Raw genomic sequence first — 20,091 nt, forward strand, 5'->3', positions numbered from 1 at the left:
CCGCTTCTGAAATGGCCATGAAGAAGTGATTGGAACAAGTTCATTCTTTGGGCGATGCGTGTTGGGTGCGTAGAGCTGGCAAGATCTACATTTTCTGATGTAGGCCAGCGCATCCGTATGCATCCCCGGCCAAAAGTATCCCGCGTTATTTAGCTTAGTTACAACTGCGTGTGGACCTGTGTGTACTCCACAGATGCCTTCGTGTACTTCCCTTAAGAGGTAGTCGGCATCTTGGTCGTCCACGCATCTGAGGAGTGGGCCAAGAAAGTTACGCCTGTAAAGTATGTCATCAACAAGTTGATAGTTCAGTGATTTACAGCGTATCTTTCTTGCATGCGTCTTCGACTCTGGTAATATACCCGCTGCAAGGTAATTTATGATTGGTGTCATCCATGTTTCCGTGCCGGTTTGGATGACACAAATTTCCTTGTGCGGGACTGATGGTGCTCCAAGAAGTTCAACGCGGATGTCCTTTCCCAAGTGGGTGAAGGCTAACGATGCAAGCTTGCTTAACGCATCCGCAGATTTGTTTTCGCTTCGCTTGATGTGCATGACTTTACAATCGTTGAAATTGCGCATAAGGGTTTTTGCTTGTGCGAGGTACAGGGCCATTGTGTCGTTCACAGCCGTGTATGTCCCGTTTATTTGGTTTGCTACTAACATGGAATCCACGTGGGCTTCCAAGTTTTTCACTCCCATCTTACGCGCAATTCTCAACCCGGCCAAGAATTCTTCGTACTCCGCTTCGTTATTCGTACTTGGAAAATCCAGTCGAATAGCGTAAGTGTACTCTTGGCCCGCTAGGTTAGTTAGTTTCAACCCTGCGCCTGAACCCTTGTTGTTGGCTGCTCCATCAGTATAGAGTCGCCAGACATCCTCAATGTCCTGTGCTGGAGAGGGTTGAGCCTCTTCCTGGCACTCTTTTACCCGCGAAGCGGGACTTCTGCAATAAAGTCGGCCAAGACCTGGCCTTTTATGGCTGGTCTTGGCTTGTACTTTATTGCGTATTCTCCCAATTCTATTGCCCATTTGGCTAGGCGTCCTGACAACTCGGGTTTGCCTAGAACGTTTGCAAGTTTGAAGTTGGTGAGAATGGTGATTGGGTGACCCTGGAAATATCGTCTTAGCCTGCGTGAAGCCTGTACAAGCGCCAAGACTAATTTTTCCAGGGTAGAGTACCGGGTTTCTACGTCTGTTAAGACGCGGCTAACATAGTAGATGGGCATCTGGATGCATTTTCGTTCTACTAGTAGGACTGCCCCGGTTGCTCTGTCTGTGGCGGAGAGGTATATGATTAACTCCTCCCCCGCTTCTGGTGCTGTGAGCGTTGGGAGTTCGATCAAGCGTGACCGAATCTCTTGAAAGGTTGCTTCCGCTTCTGGTGTCCAGCGGAAGTGCGTTTTCTTTAAACAATTTCTCAATGTTGACACGAATGGGAACGACCTATCCGCATGGTTCGCCAAAAAGCGGTTAAGTGCGACTAGTCGTCCATTCAGTGTCTGAGCTTGTTTGATGGTAGTAGGTGATTCCATTTTGATAATGGCTTTGACCTTTTCAGAGTTCTCTCTGAAGCCATCTTTGGTAACGATGACTCCTAAGAACTTCCCTTCTTCCATCCTAAAAGAACACTTGCTCGGGTTGAGCTTCATGTTTATCTTTCTGAGCGTGTTGAAAGTTTCCTCGATGTCTTTCAACATTGCTTCTGGCTCAAGGCTTTTGATGACCAAGTCATCCATGTAAACTTCCAAGTTCCTCCCAATTTGGGCATGAAACTCTTTGTCCATCAGGCGTTGGTATGTGGACCCGGCATTCTTAAGTCCGAATGGCATCATTTGATAACAAAACGTGCCATCGGGCGTCCGAAATGCGGTTTTGTCCTGATCGTCAACGGCCATGTGGATTTGACGGTATCCCTTATACGCATCAAGGAAGCATTTAAGGCGAAACGGTGCTAACGAATCTACCTTAAGGTCAATTTCGGGTAACGGGTAACAATCCTTGGGGCATGCTTTGTTTAGGTCTTTAAAATCTATGCACATGCGCCATTGTTTGTTAGATTTTGGTACCATGACGGGATTTGCAACCCATGTTTGATATTTACTAACGCGTACGATGCCTGCGTCAAGGAGTTCCTTGACTTGGGTTCTACACGCGTTAGCCTGTTCCGCACCCATTACTCGACGCTTTTGTATGACCGGCGTAAGAGCCGGGTCACATTTGAGCTTATGCTCCGCCTTACTTCGGGGTACACCAGTCATGTCAGCTGGTGTCCACGCGAAGATGTCAGCGTTTTTTTGCAATAAGCGTTTGAGTAAGGTGCGTGTGGGATCAGTAACTGTCGGGCCAATGGTGACAGCCTGGTCAGGGTATTTGCCATTGAAGGCCCATTCTTCTGGCTCGGTAATGGTTGGTTTAGCCATCTTTGGTTTGGGTTTAGATGAGACAGATGCGATGCATACCTGGGGAATACCCGTGATTATCGCGACACCCTCAGCTGTTGGCCACCCCATCATGCCGTGGACTGAAGACACAACGGCATTAAATCTTGACATCCCATCTCTCCCGAAGAGAATGTCGTATGTGTGGTGTGACTTCCTCATTACGACGAAGTCCGCGTCTTCTGTGCGGGAGTGTTTCCCGTCCGTGAGAGTGACGGGGAAAGATAGGATACCCAAGGGGGTGTTTGTGCTGCCATCGAACCCTTCCATCGAGGCGTAGACCGTTTCCAGGCGTTCTTTGTCTTCGTCGTCTAGCTTGTCGAAGAACTGCCTGTACATGACTGTTGACGAAGCGCCGTTATCAGCAAGAGTGCGGGAAGTGATGTAGTGCCCCAGCTGGCTTTTGATAACTATAGGGCCTTCTTTGTTGGGCCCTCCTGGCACACGCGGGAAGCGCACTTCAGCTTCCTTCCACGCACATAGTTCTGTCGTTCGTTGTTTTCTTCCTCTGACGTTGCCATGAACCATGTGGATGCTGATGTCGACGGGCTTTCGTCCGTTGCCCTTGTACCGATTGTCATTTCTCCCTCCGTTCTTGATTGACGCTACGAGGTGTGTAAGTTTTCCATCTTTGACGAATGTTTCGACAATATCCTTCAAAGACGTACACTCCTCTGTGGTGTGGCCTTTTGTCCCGTGGAAGTCACAGGACTTGCTCTGATCAGCGTTGTGACGCTGCCGGATTATTGGAGCCTTTGGCCACGGGAGTTTCTCGGTGGCAAATATCTCGGTGACGCTTTTGGTGAGTGGCGTCCATCTTGGATTCCGGTTTGACGAGTGCGTGTTGTCCCTTCCGCCTAAGAGAGGGCGAGAATTGGATGAGGTGTCAAAGTTTATCCTTGACTGCCAAATACCAAGCTTCCTCTTCTTATTTTGTCGGGCGGTACGAACGTTATTTTCTCGTGTCCTCTGCGTGTAGAGGTTTGTGCTCTGGGGAAGATTTCTACCCAGTTGCTTCTACGTCTCGGCAAAGCGTTTGGCTGCCGTCATGATGGCATCCCACGTGGGTGGCATGCCATCTTTACCTGTCAAAGTGCGGATAAGCTCTGGGTACTCGGCGCCCTGGATGAAAGCGGCGCGAACAAGATCTTCATTTATGGTGCCCAGACTCAACTTCTTTGAGTTGAAGCGAGTGATGAAGTCTAGCAAAGATTCATCCTCCTCTCTAACGCAGTTGAGGATCGTCCACTGCTCTTCAGTATATTTTCTTTGTTGACTGAAGTGCTGGCTGAACTTGTGCTGGAAGTCAGCCCAATCATAGATGTGGTGGATTGGTAGACGATCAAACCACGCTCTGGCTGCTCCGACGAGCGTCATCTGGAACATGTAACACCACGTGGGTTCCGTCCAGTTGCTGACGGTTGCTCCCGCTATGAACCTGTTCAAGTGACCGTCCGGTTCAGATATGCCATAATAAGTGCCGTTGTTGGACATCTGTTTGGCACTCTTCGGGGCAATTGCTTCCGCAATGTCCCTTGCAAACTTGGACGTTCCAGCATTTGCAACAGTTGGTCTGAAAGTTTTGGAGAAGTCACGTGGGTTTCCCCCCGCGCTCTTTGGCTTGAAAGTTTCCCCAAAATTTCTTTTTGAGCGGAAGTCTACTTCTTTACGCTTCCCTTTCGCCTTATGGCGAGGGTTTGCGTCACTGTCAGATTTTTCCCAATCATCATCCGAATACTCGCAATCATTGCTCATGTTGAGCTGTTGTCGAGTGCTTCCGAATTCGTCATTAGCCTGTTGGAGTGAACGTAAACGTTCATCCAACTCAGCTTGGAATTCTTTCTGACGTGCTTCCGCCCAAGCTTTAACTTGATCCAGTGTTTGGCGGGGAAGCCTCGTCTGTTGCTTCTCTACCTGGGTATCAATGAATCCCAGGGGATTGTTTACTACACTTGCCCCGACTTGGGTAGCCGGAGTAGTGTTCGTAAAAATCGTGTATTCGCCGGTATTCCCCCCAGTAGCTGGGGTTGTGGTTACCAGAGTTTCTTGGTCACTCAGTGGCCTTGGCATCGGAGTAACCTTAACCATCTTTCCAGAAGTTTGAAAAAACTGAGAAAAAGAATTAGTTCTAGCTTAATGCACGGATGGCGCCAATGAAGAAACACTAAGTGACCCCGGCAGATTACGGATAATCTTAGGGTTAAGTAGATGTTTCCCACGAGGGTTAGGTCCGGCAAAGATGGTTATTCTTCTTGACCTGCAAAATAGACACCGTGAGCTCGTCACTGAGAAGGGGGAGGTTCCTCCTTGTGGACACCCTCCGGCGTGAGAATCAGACTAGATTGCTCTGAATATAAGTGTATATTGAGAGAAATGGCTAGAGAAAATAAGATAAGATAAGATGATACCGTTCCAAGGTGTTGGAGTATTTATAGCCGAAGGTAGGTTTCCAAGCAGGTAAGGCCAGCTGTATAATATTCCTTTTCCACCAACTACGGGCTATGTACGTGCCACGATGGGAGTTGGTGGGTAGGCAGCGGCTGATAGTGACATGGCCGGCTGTATACTATTCCTTTTCCACCAACTACGGGCTATGTACGTGCCACGATGGGAGTTGGTGGGTAGGCAGCGGCTGATAGTGACATGGCCGGCTGTATACTATTCCTTTTCCACCAACTACGGGCTATGTACGTGCCACGATGGGAGTTGGTGGGTAGGCAGCGGCTGATAGTGACATTTTGTACTAGAGCGTGCTCCTCCTCGTACTATTGTCGGTGAGCTGTCACCCTGTGATTGGTTCATGGGCTGCTTTGGTCAGATCTTGTCTATTTTGTCCATACCTTGGCAGGTATAGTACAAAAGATCTTCCAGAAGCGTACGGACTGGCTCTTTTGGGCGGGAATATTCCCGCCTTGCTCATTCCTTCTTCAGGTGACATTGTTGAAGTATGAGTTAGTGCCTTATGCGTGTAGCCTTACCGTTAGTGCGGGTAGCCTTCCTTCTTTGCTTGTACCCATAGCTGCGGGAACAGGCAGGGTACTGTACCAAGGGAGGCTTTCCTGCGGGAACAACTGGCTTACTGCATATAAGGTCTTCATCTCTCTGAGCATGGTGGGTCCTGCGGGACCAGTTAGTCTTTGCGCAGACGTACCTCTTCAAGGTGTGTCTTGCGGGTCCAACTGGGCTTTGCGGGGACCTACCTCTTCACATAATATATATACAATTCATATCATACTCATGATCTACATACTATGTTGCATTACATGCTTATTATCCCCTAATACCTTGATATAATTTGTCGATCACATCACAAATCACATGATTGAACATGCATTAGGGTTTTCCGCACTGAATAAGTCGGCATTTGAAGCACTGGGATCGTGAAGAGACATCGGTGATGGAGGAGGCAAAGGTCGACGCGGATATTCCATTACATATCCATGATTAGCATAACCTTCATTTCCATTTCCATACCCGTGATTTGAAAATCCTAAAGCACCATAATCTTGATTATAATAACTCTGATTATACACGGGCATTGTGTATATGTAAGGGTTATGTCTGTAATATTCAAATTTATTTATCACATCCGCATTTTTACCCTCATTGGTACCACCACCACCACCATCAGCACCGTCTGTTTTTGCCTCATCATTTGACTTCTTTTTCTCACTCTCAATAGTTGCGACCTTTGCCTCGTCATTTTTCTTTTTATCTTCTCCTCCATTACTGTCTACGGATTTTTCTATATCATTTTTCTTTTTATCATCATCATTGTTGTCGCCGTCTTTCTTACTTTTACCATCACCTTCGTCAACCTTCTTTGCAACGGTTTTCTCGCCATCCTTAGGTTCTTCTTTTTTACCCTTGTCTTCTTCTTTGGGAGGGACAATGTCGACATTTCGCTTTAGCTTGTCTTTTAAATACGGTATAAGTTCTTTCACATTCATGGTTCCTTTCACCGTGACCAAGTTCTTGTTAGCATCTGGTTTAACGGTTGCCACCCCTGTCCACAATAAACAAAACATACAAGATTAAAGCAATAACCACTAATGCATAAAACTAATCGTCTTTATACTTTGTTGGTTGAAACTTTGAACTATTAGGGCTATTTGACAATCTTGTATTGAATCACTAAAAGATCTGATTGATTAAGAAGTGTCATCTGAATCATCTGGCATATCTCTAAAATATAACCATTAAAAAACTCCATTAACTATTAAGAGTTGTCTTTTTAGTGTACCCAATACATTCTACCTCTCACCGATTCAGCGATAGCCTCTTAATAAAATCATCAAGAAGCTATCAAATAGCTCGACAACCTCTTTTACAAGAAAGAATACCATGCATAAATTGATAAGTATTTTCATATGAATTGGTATGATAAAGATGTTTATACTAGAATTTAAGTATACTACCTAATACATCATGGACTAACTTTTAGTAATTTAGAGTTATATATTTTGATTAAACATAATATATATTAAATTATTAAACAAGAATATATGGAGAGGTTTGAGTGGTTAGTAACATATTGGACGTATGTATCCATCTAAATCAAATTTTTGTACTTTAGCTTTGATAATGTAATTTTAATGTAAATCTTTTTATAATTATATAAAACGATAATTATTTAATAATTTGATGGGAATTTCGTAATCAACTCACCATCAATCTTTGAGATGATTCGTTTAATTTTCTGTGCGCAGCCATCACAATGTAATGGAATCTTCAACACCACAGTAGTCGATTGAGGCTAAATAATCACCATGGAAATAAATAAAATTAAATTAAATAAAAAAAAAACATAAAAATTGTAGTAACAATGAACTAATGCATGGTACCTCTTTGGGTTTATCATTTGATTTTGCCTCCGGTGGCTTCTCATCATCTTTCTTCTTACCTTCATCTTCCTTTTTGGGTTTTGGAGATAAAATTTCGACCTTCTTCTTCGTCTTGAACTCGACCCGCTCCTTGATATGAACCGGATCTACCTTCCCGGTTATTGTCAACTTGTTGTTAACAGAATCGGCTTTTACAGTTTTCACACCTACACATATAGAGATATGATGGTTAGTTGCACCATATATGTATATACATATGGATGGGTGTTTGGGATTGCTTATTTTAGGAAACTTATGACTTATAACTTAATGAAAAAGTTAAAAAGATGTTTTTGATTGTTTTATACGTGAGGGGATAAGTTGATAAGTTACATATTGTAACTTATAACTTATCCCCAAAATAAGTTATAACGAGGTAAAAATAAGGAATCCCAAACACCCAATGTTCAATACTCAATCTGATCCATATTTACTACCTTCAATATATTGTATAGATTTCTTGATCTTTTTGGCACATCCGGCACAATGCAAGTCAAGCTTTAGGACGATAGTGATCGGCCCCTCGTCAACTTTCTTCGTGTTATCAGCATCAACGATCTTCTTTTCGTCGCCTTCTTTTTTTGCGTCGACGTCTTTCTGTAATAAAGTTTGTAGCAAGTAAACATTAAAAAAAACAATAAGACTAAAAACAAAGGGAATGGAGTGGAAGGAACTAACCTCACCCATTTGAGTTGAGTGCTTGATAATAATTTTTGAGGGTAGAGAAAATTGGAACTAAAAACTTTAGGGATTTTAGGCAAATGTAGACATTTATAGGGGAGTTGGATGTGGGTTGTGGGAGTCCTATCCTCACCCAACTTGGCACCTTGTGAAAGTTCTATCCTATACACATAACACATATAATATGATATTAACCACTTAATATAGATTCCCTAAATAATATAAAAGGTATGAAACATGCCTAATGGTTTAAACTTTTGTATATATAGTATGTAAGAAGAATTGCTATATACTTTAACAAATATAGTGTATATTTCTTGGTAAATGTTTATTCAAGAAATAAAAATAAAAAAAACAGTAAGTGTCTAGTGAAGCCAACACATAGAGAATATATATTGGCCCACGGCATCATTTTAAATGTAGTTAGTAATTTTCATGTAACTTGCATATAATTAACATGTTATGTGACCTAATATTGTTCTTTTGTAAAATGTACTAACAAGACACATAGTTCTGAACGAACATGTACAAAGATACAAGACGGGAATCAAACGTATCATTATCTTTTGTGGTACACGTGATAAAGAGTATACCAAAAGATTTAAAACTTTAAATTAGTTGGCTACTGTGAGGTTACATTAGGAACAATTATATACAGAATATGTTTTCATATATGATGATGAGCAATCATGTCAGACTATGTTGAACTAACTCCACTTTGTGAAATGGGTTGAGAGTGTTTTAGGTTAAGATCAACAATTCAGCACGTCAACAAAAAAATGTAGCCTCATAAAAATTAAGACATGATATTAATTTATTAAAAATAATATTAAGATAACATGACATTAGTTTAAGAATATAAAATATAATATTAAAGAAGACAAAACAAGATATAGTATGCAAATACATTATGTGTGCATGTATGTATGTATGAATGATGTTCTTAGTACATGAGATAAAACATGTGGGGATTTTTAATTTCCTCGCACAAAGTTGTAAAGGAGCTTTAACTAATTCAGTCAAACCCAGAATAGGGAGGCAAATTATAATATTTATTTGATTTAATTAATCAAATCTTTTTATAAGAAAATACTTGATTACCTAACAGCTGTCTAGGAGTATTTAAGAAGTTGGTTAAAGCTTTCTATTTTCAAGGGTCGTAGATTTGAATATTGTGATTGTTAATATGAAGTGTGTGATTAGAAGTAACTTAGAAGTGTATGAGTTGTCGTTACAATATAAATCTGTTGCTAACAGTGATGATACCAATATTGATAATTTGGTGTAAAATTTCAACGAAATCTGGTTGCGGGTAAAATTTACCGATGGTTCGCCTACAACTATTCAAGACATTTACTTTATGATTTATTGATGATGATGATGATGATAGTAGTAATAAAATCTAAACTCATAGGCCCGTAGAATGTAGATGTAATAAGGCTTGACTAATTAAATGGATAATTAAATAGATAACTAGAGGAGTTAATTACACGGATATCCCATGTGGTTTGCAAAGTTTTCACGTATCTTCCTTAATATTGAAAAATTATATGTATACTCCTTAACTTTTGCATACTCCCTGTGAGATCCACCTGATTTTTTTATTAATGATTTATGAATTTACTTTTTAATATTAAAGACAAAAAAGGCATTTCAAATGCACTTAAATGGACAAACTACTGGCCATTTATGATAGCGAGCACAACTGTTACCCAATTCAAAGTTTAGGAAGCATGCATACAACTTTTTAAAGTTAGAGAGCATATAGATCAAGACCACCAGATCACCGAATAGTTAAGACATGAGAACTAGTTTATCGAAGATACCGAAGAATACACATGATTGCAGTCCAGTGTATGCTACTAAGGTTTTTCATAAACTGGTAGATATTCAAGGGCAAAAATAGTGTTGCGACATAATAAAGAATCATCCATATGCACACTACAACTGTGTCACAATTATTGACACATACATATAGTTTTCTACAATGCATGCATTAACTTAGACCGTGTGATATATGTAATAGATCAAGCAGATGTTTATGTTGTGATAAACGAAGAATGTTGTCCGCAATGATAGTGGCAAATTAAAGACATATTAAATGGCCATTATATGATATATGCAAAGACATGTAGTTGTCTACGAGAACTGGATCTGTGCCTATTAGTGGCCAAATAAAGACAATTATAATTCAACATGTTCCAAGGCCACCTTGTATACAACAAGCCCAATAAACCGAGCTTGTCCATTACATATGAGGCCCAACAAACACCTAGTAGGCTAGTAGCAAATGTAGACATGTAGTATTATCAAACCCGAGCATTTTAGTAACTTAAATTGTTAAATAACATAGTTTATGATCAATGAATTCAACTTAAATACCCAGACGCCATGTTTATAAAATTATAATAATTAATATTATTTTTTTCTCACACACGTTTTTTCTGAGTTTACATGTAACGAGATTTCAACCTTTCTAGTTATTAGATGCTTCATGTCCGACTCAAAATCCTCTAGATGGAAACCTTAACAACAGGGTAAAACCGTCCCCCCGTCACATGTACTGACGACCTCCCCTAGAATAAGCAGCCAAGCTAGCATGAAGCCATAATGCCCGTGGTTGGTTGGTATGAATTAAATATTAACTTGAAATGTTGAATTAAATGGAAACTGCGTGGCAAAATATTCCTGACACGAGAATTATAAGGAAATTGAGTAGCAAAATTTCCCCGACACGAGAATTAAACTTCTAGAATAATTATGTCGATAACTATAGCAACTAGAAGCATGTAAGATGGATTAAGTGAGAGTTCGTTTTAAGCTTCTGAAAGACAACCATACTTGTAAATTTATCAAATTATTTATCACACATGGTTTTAGAGACTCTTTTTTACTTGTTAAGGCCCTAAAGTTTTAATGGATTTCTGAAGACGGCCATGCTCCTTATAAAATAATAAAAAAAGTATATTTACTTATATCATATAAAAAAAATAAACATTATGTTAATGGGTCGAGCCTGAGTCAAGTCAGGGTGGGTTCAAGCTCAAGCTTGAAATTAAACGAGATAATTCGGTTAAGCTTGAGTTTGATTTTAAAGTTAAACAAGCATAAGATCAAACCAACGAGCCAAGCCTGAGTTTGGTTCGATTACAAAAATGAGCCGACTCGTCTTAAACCGTTACAACTTTCAAATCATGTTTAGCTTTACCGTTAATCATCATAAACCCTAACTCATTTCATTTAGCTTTCTCTACTAAAATCACATACAATGCCTTGTAATAATCGTTAAATACGTGTTCAATCCGTCAATATTATTCATCAATTAGACCACAGGAGCTACAATTTGAATCAATTGATCCATAAACACACCGATTCGTAGAGAAATTGGTAATTATATTCCTTTATATCTCCATTAATATGTTCATACATGTTACGTCCATTGATTAATTGACCTAAATTGTTACTTATTGTTATTCAGAAATTAGCTTGCTTAATTAGCTGCTTGTAGTGATTAACTGATTAATGATTATACTCTTTGATGTTAGTACTTTTTATTTCAAACACTATATGCTCAGTCTTGTAATTTAGCAAATGCAGTTATTTCTAGGGCGCAAACGAACTGTTCGGCGGAAAGTTCATCTATATTTGTTTGTTTAATAAATGAACGAACATGAACAGAGGCTGTGTTCGTTCAATTGTGTTCGTGAACTTTCGATAATGTGTTCGTTTATGTTGGTTAATTTTTGTTTGTTTATGTTTGTTCATTAGAGGTTTTTATTATATTTTTTAATGACTTTTTAATCTTATCATACAGAATTAAGCAAAATATTAATTATAAGAAAAATATATACGAGTATTATGTGATTCGTTTATATATAAAATTAACATATAAATCATCGTTTTATAAATAATTTACTATAAAACGATTACAATAAAGTGGCAGGCAAACGGGCAACAAGCTGCGCCACAACCCCCTTTTGAATAGCAAAGCCAATCTTGCTAAAAACGAAGCTTTGGGACCTAGGAGCTGAAGAGGTTCCGTGTACGACACGCTGAACCCTACTCAAAAAATTCACAGGCTCTTGGGCCAGAAAACTAAAAAATTCACACGCTGAACCCTACTCAACAAGCTTAACATATGAATATGAATGTTAAAAAAACAACCAACAGAAACTTGGTATCCGGACCGAACCATTAACATTGACCATTCTCGGTTAGACAAATCAAATAAAACATTGTTTGTGTTCCTTTGTGTTTGTAAACCGCTCATGAACAAGTTCATTTTCTAATTGAGTGACACAAACAAGAAATTTTATTAGGTTAGGTACTTAGATGTTCTTGAAACCCTTGCTTGTCCGCTGTAAGCTTAACGAACAAACATGAACAAGGCCTTGTTTGGTTTGGTTCGGTTACTGCCATAGCTACTACTATGAATTATAGTTGTTGATTTGTCATTTGAACAATCATTGTGCTAGCATTTGGTAAACTATAACATAAGAAACTTTATGATATATAGAACTGGTAAACTTTAACAGAACAAACTTTGTTACATATATAACAACTTATTACAGATCTGGTAAACTTTAACATAACAAAGTAAGAAACTTTATTACATACAGAACAACTTATTACAGATCTGGTAAACTTTAACATAACAAATCTTATGATATATAGCACAACTTATTACAGTATCTGGTAACTTATTACAGCACAGATAGCACACAGCTTTATTCAGTTTACATACTACTTATATAACTAATTACTCGTCTGTCTGTATCCATGCTCTTGCACTTGCTTATTCTGTGCTCTTTAAGCACTTCCACAGTTCCCTATAACTTTTTATTGAACATATTCACCTTTATTCTGATAGATAGACAGACACAAACTTGCTTCTTTAATTGGGGGCATTTATGCCCACACAGCCAAGTCCCACAACAAAGAATGCAATTGCTTGCAGTAACAGGTAGATATACATGTGATCTTTCCCAAAGAGAAGGTCATAGCAAGCTACATATAGCAGGAACAAGCCCATCACTAACTCTGAGAAAAGAAGCCTGTTTATCATTTCAAACTATTAGCATTAAGCAATTATGCAAATGATAAAATATGTTAATTAGTCAATATAAGCAACATTTGTTGGCTAAATTACCTTTCGAAAACGCGTGATCTTGTTCTCTTTGGTTGCCTGTTATTGTTTCTCTGCTTTGTTGCATTCCCAAGTTTTTCAGTCACGACCCATTCGTTGACTCGGTTTGCTCCCAATAGTCCTATGATTGTTGCTTTGGATCGATGAAAAGACATGACGTTTTCAAACAGGATCCATAGTACAAGAAGGTGCAGTGACCTGTGTGAAAAAAAGATGTAACTTTAAATCGCTAATTATTGAGTTCTTTTATGGTTTAATTCTGTTTATTTTGGGATTTATTACCTTAGGGTGCAATATGAGTTCAAAAGGGTGATTGTTGCGGGGATGTATATTGCTATTGGTTTTGGAAGATGAACTTCTGGGACCATGATGCTTATTGGGATAATTATGCAGTAAAAGAAAAAAGTGACCCAGTGCGCTATTATCTTCCTCACAAAAAAGAATGCGTAGAGGACGTGAAACTTCTTCCAAGCCGACACCCTCTGCATAATAAAGTAAGATAATTTCATTTATAACTGTTATTACTTTTTAATATAAAGAAAACATTCAAGTAATTAGTTATACCTCACAACAAATTATTTCTTTTGTCATCTTTCTGAACAGATTAGCTGGACCGCATGACCACCGATGCTGCTGATATCGATAAGCTTTGAAGGTACTTGGTAGTTCGTTTTTGACCTATGCAATAGAATATTTTAGCAGTTTGTGTTAATAAAATTTAATAGATTTTATTTATAATGTAACTCACATCTAGATCCCCAACAAACACGAACTTCCACCCTTTGAGACTGGCCCGAACCGCAAGATCCATATCTTCCACTGTGGTTCTATCTTTCCAGCCACCCGCATCCTCAATTGCTTTTATACGCCAAACTCCAGCAGTCCCTTATATCACCATAAAAATATTATTATTTTCATATTAAAAATCTATAAAGTTATTTTTTTGTATATGGCTTACCATTGAACCCAAAAAACTGACAGGTTGAAGAACCGACTTCTTGCTCGACAGTGAAATGATAGGCTAGTGACATCTCTTGGAGCCGAGTCATTATGCACTCATTAGCGTTTACTATAAAGAACAAGTATTAGTTATAAATTTATAATAGTAAAATCTGAAAATTAAAGTATTAACAGGAGTAACAAAGTAACTTTACCAAATTTCCATCGAGCTTGAACTAAAGCAAGTTCTGGATTTTCAAGGAGATAAGGTACACTTCTCCAAAGAAAATCTTTTTCTGGTTGGAAATCTGCATCAAATATAACTACAAATTCACAATCCAGCACATAATCTTTAGTTAATCCTTCACGAAGAGCACCAGCTTTGTATCCATTTCTGTTATTTCTCGTTTCATATTTCACATTTACGCCTCTCTCTATCCATTTTTTGCACTCTTGCTCCACCAGTTGCTGTATAAAAGAACCAAGTTAACCACCAAATAGATAATACCTTCCATCATTTAAGATTTTAAAAATCTGAGATAATTTACTCGTAGGATATTGTTTGTGGAATCATCGAGAACTTGAACAATTAAGCGGTCGGATGGCCATGTTAGAGAGCAGACAGCTCCAATCGAGAGCTTGTAGACCTGATAAGAATGTGAGTTAGATTATTTGAACTACTATTTAGCACATATATACATTAAATTAAACATTTAATATTATGTATACCTCTTTCTCGTTGAACATAGGTATTTGAACCAACACCATGGGGTAACTTCTGTTCAGCTCTAGGTCTTCTTTCAATGCTTCCAACTTATACTGGGTATACTTCTTCTTACCAGTGAACTTCACCAAAAGAATCACAACGGTCATGTATACACGCTCAATAAACATCATCACTGACATCATAACACATATACATATTGCAATTGTCAGTGGTGGGATCACCATTGTCACCCGCATTTCTCTCCACATGTCGGTAAAGCTTCCGGTAAAATCATAAGGTGATTTCACCTCTGGTTCACCTTGAAAGAAGTTTCTCATGGTGAGAGTACAGAAATTGTTTAGAGAAGGGTGCTTAGAAAGATTGAAAGTTGTGCTTTAAATAGAAAAAGCTTTGGCTTTGTTGAAGATGCTGACATGGCACTGGCATAGGTGGAAGATGGTGGTGCATCGAGTGTACCGCTAAAATGGCCATCTGGCAAATCGACCGACAATGACGTCAATGGTAGCCATCTCATTCATTTCCTATTAAGGTAATAAATCTATAAATCTGATTATTGTTAATAGATAATGTTGATTAGTTTAATGGAGATAAGGTGGTGAACCTTAGAGTGAGATTATAAATAGAAAGTTTTAAAGCAATTAGTTGGAATATTTTGTCGTAATTGTGAGATTCAATGCATTATTGTAATACTCGTGCAGGATGTGTGTAGAAAAATCTATTTTTGGTTTCGGTGCAACTCATGATTTGTTTTCATTTAAGTTTAATAACGTCATCAAATGCCTAATTTTACATATTGTTTGCCAGCTGTGTGTCTCACCGAGTAATATGATCATCAACATCTAGACCCGTAAGTAGGGGATAAAGATCTTGCATGCATTGTACTCAAACCATAAGTTTATTAAGTTTATTTTAGGTGAATAATGTGTAACTATAAGCTTGGTTTAAAAACGTGCGCATTGGGTGCGCATAATGCACGATGCGGTGTTGGAAACACATCGTTTCAGTTGGTGCGATGCGATTCCATGATGCACATGTGATGCATTCTATGTGGTGCCTTATGCAGGTGACCGGTATTTGAACAAATTAGACCATCAAATGCAATGGGTCTGAGTTTTTCAAATCTTATTGAACAAATCTAACCATCGATTGTGAGTTTTTGAACAAACTTAGACCATCGATTGAACAACTTTGACAAGAGATGATGAGTATCTTATATTTAGTGTTTAAAAGTTAAAATTTTATCTATCAATACTTTTTAGTATTTTCTTATAACAAAAGCCTAGCGTACGTGATGTGCGCGCCTCTTGCATCACGCGTTGGCGATCAAAACGCATCGGAATGCTCTGCGTATTTTAAACTAAGATTATGTGTACGCTTGTTATTGGAAGTGAAGCATTTCTTAAGATACGTACATTAGTGAAATACCATCCCTGACAGGGGTGTGCATTGGTTGGTTTTGGCCCAGTATTGTAACCATAACCAAACTTTGGTTAGCCGGAGAATATTAACCGATCAGTTGTTGGTTATGGTTAATCGGTTTTACATGTAGGTCCGGTTAGCTTATGGGTCGGTTAACCTTGAAGTAGATTTGGTCTTGATATGTTTGGGCCATAGTAGAAGATTGTAAAGGCAAATTATACTTGAATATAGTTATTGAAATTTGAGTTTGACTTCTGTTCTAAAGATGTGAAGAATAAAGAATTTATATCATGTTATTAAAATTTTTGTTTTCAGTCTTGATTTCATTTCTTTGCTTTATACATAATCAGATTAGCTATAACTTTTTTGCACATGTACTCTGTTTTCACTTGCTTTTTAATCATCTTGCCATATGATTATAATTCATGTGAAGCTTCAATCTTCTTGGGTCCATTCATATTTCTGATTTCTTGATACTTTTTTCGCTTTTTTTTTAATATCAGATTTGGTTTCTTTCATTCATACTTCATTCTATAGAAATTATGATGTATGACTTTCCACATGGTCTGATTAAGTACTTTGCTGTAAACTAAATCTCTAAATGACCTTTTGATTAGGTCTAAAAGGTTGATTCTAAGTATGGATTGACATATGTCGGGACAAAAAATCATATAATTGAAAGAGTATCGAATTATTTTTTAGTAAAGAGACGAGGAGGTCTTTCGGATGACTTGCAACCGTTTGACCCATACAATATAACCCAGATCAGTGGGTCTGTCCGTCAGATAGGTTGGTTAACAACCAACAAGTCAAAACGTGTGCGGGTCAAAAAGGTTGATTGTAAGTATGGGTCGAAATATATCAGGTTGGGTCAATCCACAAACACTTTGTTTTTTCATTCATTTTTTGAACAGGTAATTTGTTCTATATGCTGCAAAAACTATATTATTTGACTACTTTGTTTTTTCATTCATTTTATGAACAATTAATGACGTTGACAGTAGCCAACTCACTTATTTCTGATTAAGGTAGTAAATCTGTAAATCTCTTCATTGTTAATAGTCATGGTTTATTTGTGTGTGTCAGTGGCATATACATGTTAATTAGTTTAATGGTAGATAAGGGGGTGAACTTCAAAGTGAGATTATAGATTGAAAGTTTTTAAGTAGAGAACATCTATTTTTTTGGTTTAAATTTCTGTGTCTCTCTCGATTAGTTTGCATTTAAGTTTGATAATTGCCATCAAATGCCTAATTTTATATATTGTTTGCCAGTTGCCTGTCTCAACATTTGATATGATCAACATCTTGGACCGAAGAGGTGATAAGGATCTTGCATGCATCTTTCTCAAACCATAAGTTTAATGGTGGATTAGGTGAGTCACGATTAGTTTGCATTTAAGTTTGATAACGCCATCAAATGCCTTATTTTGCATATTGTTTGCCAGTTGTCTGTCTCACCGATTGATATGATCATCATCTTAGACCCGTTAGTTGTAGGTGATAAGGATCCTGCATGCATCTTTCTCAAACCATAAGTTTATTTGATTTTGAAGTTTATTTTAGAAGATTAACCTGTAATTACAATTTACAGGCTTGGTTAAAAAATGTGCGCATTGGGCATAAATAAGGGATGCGCTTGATGTGGTGATGGAAACACATCATTGCAGTTGATGTGATTCCGTGATGCGCATGTGATCTGGTCTATGCGGCATTTGACCATTATTTGAACAAATTAGACAATCGACTGCAATGAGTTTGAGTATTTGAACAAATAAAACCATCCATTGAACAAATTTGACCCGAGTTAATGATGATATCTTATATTTTAGTGTTAAAAGTTAACAAGTTAAATTATTATGTATAAATACTTTCTTTAGTATTTTTTTTAGTAACGAACGCCTCACATATGCACATGCCTCAAACATCGTGCCTCGTCTTTTGGGATTAAAGTGCATTGGAGCGCCATGCACATTTTAAAGTCAAGGTTATGGGTATGCTTGATATTGGAAGTGAAGCATTTCTTAAGAATATGTACATAAGAGACAATATTCAAAAGTCAAACTCGGGATGGTTCGGGTCTAAAAGGTTGAGTTATAAGTATGGGTCGAAACATGTTGGTTCAGGTTGAGCCAATCCACATAAACTATATTAAAATGGCTATCTAAGTTTTTTTCTAGAGTAAAGTTCTTTAGCTTAACCTGTTAGAGAATAGAGATAAAACGTCACCCCAGATCACCCCATTTGGGGTGGGTCAGATAGGTTGGGTAATTACTAACAAGTCAAAGCGTATTCGCATCAAAAAGGTTGATTTTAAATGTGGGTCGAAACATGTCGGGTCACGCCGGGTTGGGCCAATCTACAAACACTTTGTTTTTTCATTCATTTTTGAACAATTTGTGTTCAATGTGTTACAAAAACTATATTATTGGAATTCTTTGTTTTTTCATTCATTTTATGAATAGTTAATGACGTTGATAGTAGCCAAATCACTTACTTTTGATTAAGGTAACAAATCTATAAATCTCTTTATTGTTCAATGTTAATAGATCATGGTTTATTTGTGCGTGTTAGTGGCATATACATGCTAATTAGTTTAATGGTGGATAAGGGGATGAACTTGAGAGTGAGATTATAAATAGAAAGTTTTAAAGTAGACATCTATTTTTGGTTTGAAATTTAGGTGGCTCACGATTAGTTTGCATTTAAGTTTGATAACGCCATCAAATGCCTAATTTTATATATTGTTTGCCAGTTGTCTGTCTCACCGATTGATATGATTATCATCTTGGACCGAAGAGGTGATAAAGATCCTGTGTGCATTTTTCTCAAACCATAAGTTTATTTGATTTTGAAGTTATTTTGGAAAATTAATATGCAATTACGGGCTTGGTTAAAAAAATACGCGCATTGGGCGTGCATAATACGCGATGCGCTTGATGGAGTGATCGAAACACGTCATTGTAGTTGATGCGATTCCATGATGCGCATGTGATGCGGTCTATGCGTTAGTTGACTAGTATTTGAACAAATTAGACCATCGAATGTAATGGGTCAGAGTTTTTCAAATCTTATTTAACAAATCTGTCCATCGATTGAGCAATGGGTTTGAGTATTTGAACAAATTAAACCACCAATTGGATAAATTTGACATGTGTTAATAGTAATAGTAATATCTTATATTTTAGCGGTTAAAGTTAATAAGTCAAAATATAATGTATAAATAGTTTCTCGAGTAGTTGACCAGTATCTGAACAAATTAGACCATCGAATTGTAGTTGATGCGATTCCATGATGCGCATTGTAGTTGATGGAATCGCATTGTAGTTGATGCGATTCCATGATGTGCATGTGATGCGGTCTATGCGTTAGTTGACCAGTATTTGAACAAATTAGACCATCGAATGTAATGGGTCAGAGTTTTTCAAATCTTATTTAACAAATCTGTCCATCGATTGAGCAATGGGTTTGAGTATTTGAACAAATAAACCACCAATTGGATAAATTTGACATGTGTTAATAGTAATAGTAATATCTTATATTTTAGTGGTTAAAGTTAATAAGTCAAAATATAATGTATAAATAGTTTCTCGAGTAAATTTTTTTATTAACGAACGCTCTGCATAGGCTTTTGGGATTAAAGTGCATCGGAGTGACATGCACATTTTAAAATCAAGATTATGGGTATGCTCAGTGTTGAAGAAATTGCTAGGTGCTAGTCGGGCGGGTAGGGTAGGGATTTAGTGATTAATCAGAGCCTAGGCAGTATTTTTACAACCATGGGTATGCTTGATATTGGAAGTGAAGCATTTCTTCAGAATATGTACATAAGTGAGATATCATTCTTGATTGACTATAG

At 37.9% G+C, this 20,091-nt stretch overlaps 2 protein-coding genes across 2 annotated transcripts; both read right to left on the bottom strand.

Moving 5' to 3' along the window:
• Window positions 1–5,651: 5,651 nt before the first annotated feature.
• Window positions 5,652–8,150, bottom strand: LOC143618861 (uncharacterized). The gene is made up of 5 exons (XM_077090934.1): window positions 8,000–8,150; window positions 7,759–7,918; window positions 7,283–7,488; window positions 7,107–7,194; window positions 5,652–6,444 (listed from the first exon to the last, which is right to left on the bottom strand). Exons 1-5 carry the CDS (start codon window positions 8,006–8,008, stop codon window positions 5,753–5,755), a joined length of 1,155 nt encoding a protein of 384 aa, XP_076947049.1. The 5' UTR covers window positions 8,009–8,150; the 3' UTR covers window positions 5,652–5,752.
• A 4,449-nt stretch (window positions 8,151–12,599) lies between these two features.
• LOC143618935 (glucomannan 4-beta-mannosyltransferase 1-like) lies at window positions 12,600–15,153 on the bottom strand. The gene is made up of 9 exons (XM_077090986.1): window positions 14,817–15,153; window positions 14,636–14,734; window positions 14,303–14,555; window positions 14,107–14,217; window positions 13,897–14,033; window positions 13,713–13,826; window positions 13,431–13,630; window positions 13,152–13,346; window positions 12,600–13,056 (listed from the first exon to the last, which is right to left on the bottom strand). The coding sequence occupies exons 1-9, from the start codon at window positions 15,129–15,131 to the stop codon at window positions 12,897–12,899; spliced, it is 1,584 nt and encodes a 527-aa protein (XP_076947101.1). The 5' UTR covers window positions 15,132–15,153; the 3' UTR covers window positions 12,600–12,896.
• Window positions 15,154–20,091: the final 4,938 nt, after the last annotated feature.

The sequence above is a fragment of the Bidens hawaiensis genome, unplaced genomic scaffold (genome assembly GCF_021521415.1).
Source record: "Bidens hawaiensis isolate Kalapana, Puna unplaced genomic scaffold, B.hawaiensis_p1.1 tig00002343_1, whole genome shotgun sequence".
In the NCBI taxonomy this organism is placed as follows: Eukaryota; Viridiplantae; Streptophyta; class Magnoliopsida; order Asterales; family Asteraceae; genus Bidens; species Bidens hawaiensis.

Bases quoted from the DNA above. Each gene is read 5' to 3' on its own strand.
- LOC143618861 (XM_077090934.1), bottom strand. The intron at 7,195-7,282 runs GTACCATGCATT...GTGATTATTTAG, and splicing joins CAAATGATAAACCCAAAGAG to CCTCAATCGACTACTGTGGT. The intron at 6,445-7,106 runs GTGAGTTGATTA...TATTGTGGACAG, and splicing joins AATCATCTCAAAGATTGATG to GGGTGGCAACCGTTAAACCA.
- LOC143618935 (XM_077090986.1), bottom strand. From the start codon at position 15,131: ATGAGAAACTTCTTTCAAGGTGAACCAGAGGTGAAATCACCTTATGAT. The intron at 13,827-13,896 runs GTGAGTTACATT...TCTATTGCATAG, and splicing joins TGTTTGTTGGGGATCTAGAT to GTCAAAAACGAACTACCAAG. The intron at 13,631-13,712 runs GTATAACTAATT...TTTATTATGCAG, and splicing joins AAGAAATAATTTGTTGTGAG to AGGGTGTCGGCTTGGAAGAA.